At 34.7% G+C, this 8,439-nt stretch overlaps 1 protein-coding gene across 1 annotated transcript; it reads right to left on the reverse strand.

Moving 5' to 3' along the window:
- Nucleotides 1-1,792: 1,792 nt before the first annotated feature.
- LOC128551793 (uncharacterized) lies at nt 1,793-5,032 on the reverse strand. Its single transcript, XM_053532706.1, has one exon. It carries the CDS (start codon nt 5,030-5,032, stop codon nt 1,793-1,795), a length of 3,240 nt encoding a protein of 1,079 aa, XP_053388681.1.
- Between the last annotated feature and the right edge of the window lie 3,407 nt (nt 5,033-8,439).

Here is an 8,439-nt window from a genome sequence, read left to right on the forward strand (position 1 = left end):
TGATGGCTCAGATAGCTTAGGGTCACCATGAGCTTCTGTTGATTTCTAAGGGTCATTTTGTGGGGACTCAGATTTCTTGGACAGATCAGTTTGCTTTTCTGACGTTTGATTTGAATTTAATTTCTCTTTAACTTTACCAAAAGATGTTCAAATGTCCGGAGTACCGATGGCATGTTTAAGTTTTATTTTCTTACCATAATATTTGGAATTATGCGACATTTTTCGATAATTTAGGTAAGTTTCTAACAATTTTTTTTCCGACTCATTTTGACGCATGAAAAAGCGTTTAGCGACCTTCTTCTTCTTCTTCTTTGTCTTTATCCTCCCGTATGGAAGAACCGTGAATTCACGTGTCAATATCAATAATAATAATAAACTGTCCACAAAGTTCCCTGATTTTGATTAAACCAACACCCAAGAATAAGCACATCCACCAAAATTGTACATGTATATTATTGCTTGTTTCAATTCTCAAGTAAAGGAAAAAAATTTCTATGGTGGTTTCTCACCGGAAGCTCGGATGTCAGGGTACTTTCTTTTAGGTTTATTAATAGTAGTATACTGCCTATAACGACTACTATGCAGGGCGATTTACAGTCAACTCGTCCCCTAGTCAACTCGTCCCCGTTTTGGTCATTTCGTCCCCCTCGGCGATTTCAAATTGGTCATTTCGTCCCCCTTTTTCGGCCCCCTTTTTAAAACGTATTTTTGATATATTATGAGTATGATAAATTAAGTCGTTTTTTTCTTTCAAATAAGTATATTTAATACTAAAAATATACATAAGTTTTCGTTTATTTTACGAACTTTTTGCTTTAAAAATGATCGATTTAACAAGAAGGATTTTCTGTTGTTTTTTTTCTTTGTTTCTTTGTTTTTGTAAGTCTGCTATGTTGGACAACATGATTGTTGTTTAAATGTTCGTGTTTGATGCTGCTTATTTTCAAACTCTTGAATAAGATTAAACTTTTTATTAAACTTTATTATAACAAATAATTTCCTTACTCCAATCAACTATTAACACATTTAATTATACTAGGGGAAAATTTTGACACATTTATTTCGGTCAATCAACAACTCATGCAATTAAGTACTATTAACACCTTCCAATCAGCCCAATTAACGCCTTTTAATGTGATTAATTACCTTTAACACCTTTCGCATGTAGGATTAGGCTCATTCTACTGTTTTTTAGAAACCCCTGTCTCCCTACTTTTGAAGTATTATTTTTATTTTAATGACAAAAAATGAATATAAAGCATGCTGGTAATCTTTAGTAATACATTTGTGACAGATATTAATTGTTTATTTATTTTTATTGTATTTCTAATTAAAACTATTTTATTATGACCAGGAATAAGGATTTATTGCTGTGTATTTTCTTACTATAATATCTAAAAAGTTCATTAGATTTTCTATTATTTTATATTTTTATTACTAAGGGCATTATATTTATATATATATATTTACTAAATTTTATTTCAGTTATTTTTTTTATATTTTCAGTATATTTCTTTTATTATTTTATAAAACCTAATTATTTAAAGTTAACCATTTCCAATATAATTCCTTCAAAACACACGATGATATTAAATACCAGTTTTTAAAGTCAAAGATATCATAAAAAAGCAAAAATGCCTAAAATATTAAGGGGGACAAAATTACCAAAAGGGGGACGAATTGACCAAAATGGGGACGAGTTGACCAAATTTTATCATGATGGGGACGAAATGACCAATTTTGGGGGACGAAATGACCAAATCGGGGACGAGTTGACTGGGGGACGAGTTGACTAGGGGACGAGTTGACTTGATACCTGCAGGGCACATATCAATCTCTTACACTGAAATTCTAGTTTTGCAAGTCTTTCCAGTTTCACACCGTGAAACAGATGTGTACAGTCAATAATAACTTGTAACTTTTCTTCAATGATCAGGTTACACCATTGTTGCTTAAGTTGCAGAGAGTTAAATTCAAATTCAATATCGCAGACAATCGGTTGACGAATGGGTTGCAAATAATCACAACGAAGTATAAAATGTTCCAATGTCTCAGACTCTTCATTACACATGAGGCAGATAGGATTAATCTGATTTTGGTTGAATACTGCTCTATTACTTTGTAATATGTACGTTCCAGATGCAATTTTCAATTTCACAGGAAATCTTGTGATATCATGAGACGAATTTAGTGGAATCCTAACCAAGGGATGAGGTTTGCCAGGTTGAAATAACTCGCAGTTTAAGAACTTCAAACTTTTACTGTAACTTGCTAGAGAGAGTATTTGGTCTTTCCAATATTCATTTACAACCTTATTGACAGTCTTTTTCCATGATAACTTCTGAATTGGATGTTCAAGTAGTCCATCAATATTTGGTAGATCATATAACCAGAAAAGTTTCTTAATCTCAATAAACCAACTGTTACTTTTCATAGATTTAACACACAGTTGTCTTTTAGCAATGGCTTTTTCGACTGACTGGTCGTTTTGTAAACAAATGTTATTGAACAGAACCAATGCTTTTTTATGTATTTGTGCTTCAACCGGTAAAAATCCAGACAGAATATAGACTGCAGAATCAGTGGTATTGTTTGGTATAGATAAAATGTGTTTCAAGAGTCTCCTTTGATACTTCTCCAACCGTTCCAAGTCTGTTTTCTTTGGAAATATCACCTCAAGACCATAAGTTAATACCGGACTGACATATAACTGTATTAAGTGTAACATTGAACAAAGGTCCAAGCCATTATGACCATGTAAACCTGAAGGCATAAAACTGTATACTGTCCTTCTAGCCTTTGAAATGTTGTTATCAACGTTATCACAACTAGTTGCGCTGATTGTAACTGACCTCTTGATCCCCAGATGTGTAGAAGACTTAACATTCTTAATCTCATTATTGTAAACAGTATATGTTCCAGTTGAAAGATTGTTTTTCCCGGATTTCCGAGGGTGTACCCTTAGGGCTTCAGTTTTCTTTGGTTGAAGCGTATACCTTTCCATGTTTGAAAATTGTTCAGCTGTGCTGATTAAAACTTGGGCGTGATCAGTTAAATTTGAATTTAGAGTGATGTCATCAGCACATGCACTGGCATTACATCTGACAGTTCCAATGCGCGAACCAGTTTCAGTTGCTTCTAACGTCTTCAACAGGGGATTAACATAAACCTTATATAAATCTGCACTTAAAACTCCACCTTGTCTCACGCCTTGTTTCACATTGAAGACATCTGTAACCCTATTATGCCATTTAACTACACTAGAAGTTTCCTCATGAAGACTCTTTAAAAGTGCCCAATGTTTGTCTTGTATACCAATTTGATACATCCGGCGTAGAAGATGGTCATGGGATACAACATCAAACGCAGATTTAGCATCCAGAAAAATAAAATCAATGGGGATATTGTCATCTTTGGAGTTCCTGGCAATTTCCTCAACAATAATAGCTGCATGAAGTGGAGAAGTATTCTTTGTAAAACCACGCTGATACGGACTTTGACAGATGTCAATCAATGGGGCTATACGCTGCTTTAATATAGATTCTATAATTTTCACGATCACTGGTAGCACAGTTATACCCCTGTAGTTTGACACATCATTACATGATCCCTTATTCTTGTAGACAGGAGACAGGACACCAATTTTCAGAACAGATGGAACATCACCCTTATCGAAAATAGAGTTAATAATCTGAAGCAACATCACATGAAGATCTTCTCCACCAAACTTAATGCTTTCAATTGACAAATCATAAAAATCAGTGGCTTTGCCAACATTAATGGAACAAATTGCATTTTTCAGTTCGCACATACTAACAGGATTGACTTTTTTATCAGAAACAATCTCTTGTATTTGGATAATTTCTTCTTCAACCATTTTATGGTATTCACTGTCAAAATTCTCAGCTTCACTTTCAACAGCTAGGGTTTGGAAATGTTCATAAAAACCATCAATCACAGAAGCAGTACCACTGTATTCAACCCCATTTACATGTAGTGAGTCCAAATCATCAGAGGATTTACATTTTTGCTTATTTACCAGTTTATTAAACAACTTTGGATCTTTGAACCGAGTGTTCAGAATTTCTTCTTGCTCAAGTTTCTTACGTCTTGCCCGTTCAATCCTACATTTAGACCTAAATAACTTCTTATGTAATTTCATTGCATAAAACCGTGGGTCGTTTGGTTCCCGTGGTCTACCTCCTGCGTTCCATGCTTTATACGATTTCCGTAACAGCTGAAGTGCTTCAGAAATATCCTTATTCCAGACTCTCAATTTTGGTTTGGAATTCAGTTTCTTGGGTTTAGCTTTAAAATTCATCATGGTATTTTTAATGACTTCCATGAATGATATGATAAACTTAGAAAAACTTGTCGGATCCTTAAAGTCCATGAATTTAAGGTCATGTAGATTTTGTGTAATCATGGCTGCATATTCTTCCTTATCTATTTTATCCCATTTAATTCTTGGGGTATAGCATTTCACTTCTTTTTTATTTTCAGCTTTTGTGAATGAACAATATACAGCAATTGCTATAGGGTAATGGTCAGAACAGTTAGTAGCCATATCCTTCAACACTATCTTTGTACCAAAAGAGTCATTGGCCAAAGGTTTCAAAAAATAGTCAATTTCAGTACAATCATCACCTCTTGGATTTACATAAGATTTACCACTAACGTCAAATTCCAATAACAAGTGTTCCATAAATTCAAACATAAGATCAGAGCGCTTATCTTTACCATAATTACCATTCTTTGATAAATCTACATTCAGGTCTCCACCTATCAACATACTGTGACTGTTCCTGTATTTTAAACAGATACTACGCAATAATTCTAAATTATCTTCAAAACTAGAGTCAGAGTAGGCTGTTCCTCTCGAAGGCATATAGACAGAGATAAATACTATATTATGTGATTCTGACTTAAATTCAATACAAATAATCCTCTCATTACCATCAGGAAGCACTGTTACTAATTTATCAATGTCAATGCTCCATAATATTGCAACTCCACCATAACCCCGAGGCATTTGTATAGGAGGAATTGGATCAAAATAATCACAGCCTCTACCTACATATTTAACTTTCCCCCCCAGTTCACCCAGGAGATATTGCTCACACTGAAAAAGCCAAGTTTCTTGCAGTAATAAAATGTCTGATTTTGAACAGAGTTCGCGTATAGCTTCTACATTAGATTTCACATTTTTACAATTATACGAACTAACTTGCAATACTTGATTGTTTAATTTCACTATGTCTTGTATCTGAGTCCCTGGCCTATCTCTAAAAAAGAGTTCAAACTCTTTCTTTCATTTCCGTTACTAATAACCTGGACAGAAGGTTGATTTGTGCTATTTAAAGCGGTTGTTCTAGTCTGTAGATGATCAGACCGATGAGTTTTCCCTTGTTGTGGATGACCATTCAGTTGATCCTTACTTGAACTAGATTCATGACCTGATTTAGTGCTTTGCTTCTTTGAATCCTGTTTATATAATATTTGACCAGTTAAAGCTACATCTAACTTGTCTTTTGGAACTGAAATCTCACCCAGCAGTTTGTGCGGAATTGTCAGTTTTACATTCTCAGTGTTAGGAGTATCAGAAGCATTCATATCATTTGAACCACACAAAAAAGTCTGATCACTTCTCGACTGGCTACTTGTTTTTAAAGTTTCTTTATTCACAGAATACGCAAAATTTTGTTGAGTCACAGGGACTGGCTCATTATGTTCACTACAAGTGTTAACATTCACATTTGAGGCACCAGTACTACCTTCCTCATTCTGAGTCTCTGAATAGGTTTTTTCTTTATGGGTAGACTGTAGATCTGATGTTACTGCATCGCAATTCAGGATGTAATCAAGTTTACCTAATTGTTTATCAATCTGCATCATTACAAAGTCAGAAATTTTGTTGTGCATTCTCAGAACTAAATTATTCTTATCAATAGGTTGATGACCCTTATCAGACCTAGATGGGGAATTTCCTGTTTTATACTGCTGTGCAGTTTCTAGCATCTCAACTCTTTTTACATATGTTTTCAAGGTGTTCTCTAATTCATTGTTCTTCATCTCTAATTGTTTAGCGTGATGACCGTGATGAAAGTCATACTAAATGCCGTACTATGCCGTGACCCGTTTTATGTAAACAACGCGCTTCGAGTTGGCAACAAAATTCTGCGAATAAACCATAATTAGAGTCGGAATTTTTATGATTATTTGCATCGTTTTAGTTAAACTTTCACAAGAAATCAATCTAATTGGGAAAAATCATCTCGTTTTGGGGAATTTTTAAGCATTTTTTGGGAATTTTGACCATTTTTGTCAGTTGGGAAGACGCCGAATTTCGGAGTCAAATCGGCGCAAAAAAAATCACTGTATGATAACTGAAACAAGTTATGAAAATATAAGCAATAACTCAAATGGGTTATAAACTGCGATAACTTGAAACAGTTACACCCCTGACTGATTATATGCCTATTTCTTACGTAAATCATCAGCCGAGATGATCCGAATACCAGATCCACCTTGGTTAATGAACTCGCCCAAAGGTCATTTTTGAAGGTCAAAGTATATCTATACTGGTGTTGGTGGCATTCCCAAAATGATGAGAAAAAGGCCTGCTTGTGAAAGGATTTTTTTTAAATGAAGAGCAGGTACATCTTCTTTTTCACTCCGTACAACAATTACTGAACTGAACACAACATAACTGCATGCTAGAAAATATTAGTTTAAGAATTAAAATTGACTTATGTTCTATGTATATTTCGACTGAATACCATTTTCACGGCTACTAAACCCTAGCACCACCACCAAAAGTGGTGATAAGGAAAAGAGCTATCGACATTTCCGTGGTGCAGCTATCACCACTTTCAAACTATAAATGTTAACATTCTGTCTTATATTTTTATTGATAAAACTTATTTAAAAAATCGGAGGATGTAGTGCTGTGTATGAACACTTTTACTACAGGATGACTGTAATTTCATTATTTAAAATATTTTAAAAATTGTGATGTCAAGAGCTTTTCTCCTGATTCGCACAATTGCACATTTTGATATGTGTCTGTATTCGAGCTGTGATTTGATGCAGAAACACGTACTATTATGTATAAGAACATTATCGCGCATGCAAATGGTCTAAATATGTATGATACTTACACAGGCAAAGATCAGCAGTAATGAAATCTCCCTTAAAAGAAATATGCCAGTATTTTTTATAAGTGGTGGCGCTATACAGTAGTGGTGGCGCTGTGGCTATGGCATGCGTTTTCTGTTCAATTGTGACTACTAACTTACACGTCTATCTTGTTTAAAATCTAAACAAATTGAAGTTTTATTTCTCATATATAAACAACAAATCTTCAATCAATAAAAACACACAGAAAAGAAATCATTTCGTAGCTAAGCATTTCCGAAATAAAAGTGTCCGCCACATAATATATCATATTATTATTATTATTATTATACCACATTTATATAGCACTCTTTTCATGCACTTGTACACGTTCAAAAGTGCTTTACAGAATAAATTTCAAAAATACAAACAAATACGTATACAAAGATAATGCATTCCACATTAACAAAAATCATGAATGAAAACAAGTATAATTTAAAAAAAAAACAAGATAAAAAAAAATAAATGTATCGGTCAGTTAACAAAATATTGTACAAAGAAGTGGGTTTTGAGCAGGCTTTTGAAAGCAGCTAGCGTGTCAGCTTCCCTGATCTTGACAGGAAGAGAGTTCCAAAGCTTTGGAGCAGTGCACGAAAAGCTGCGATTGCCATACATCATGGTATTAGATTTTGGCATAACCAGTGACAGCGTGTCTTGCGATCTTAGGGTCCTGACCGGTTTATACACTTCTAGCATATCCCTAATATAGGCAGGGGACTGATTGTGTAACGCCTTAAAGGTGTGGGTCAGAACCTTGTACTGCACCCTGTATTTCACTGGCAACCAGTGAAGCTCCTTCAGAACCGGTGTTATATGATTGCGACGGGGCGTCTTAGTGATTACGCGAGCTGCAGTGTTCTGGACATGTTGCAACTTGTTAAGTGTGCTGTTTGGTATACCACTTAACAAGGCATTACAGTAGTCTAACCGTGAAGTAACCAGGCTGTTTATAAGGGTTGTGATTATGGCCATTCCCCCCACCCCTCCTCGAGAAATGTATCGTTATACATATCTAACCTGTTGAACTCCATCTGCATTGAATCATTTTATTACATCTAGAAACAACATACATGTAACATCAGCATGTGGAATTTTCGTGAAATGACAGAAATTCATCCCTTACAGAAAAAATGCCCTGCGATGAATATGTGTGATGAATGTGCAGCAAATATGAAGTTAACATTCAGTGAATGCAAACTTTTGCATTCGTTAAATGTTTACAGCATGTTAACTTTTCGCATGCAAATTAGGTCTGCAACGAAT

The sequence above is a fragment of the Mercenaria mercenaria genome, unplaced genomic scaffold (assembly GCF_021730395.1).
Source record: "Mercenaria mercenaria strain notata unplaced genomic scaffold, MADL_Memer_1 contig_1702, whole genome shotgun sequence".
NCBI lineage: Eukaryota > Metazoa > Mollusca > Bivalvia > Venerida > Veneridae > Mercenaria > Mercenaria mercenaria.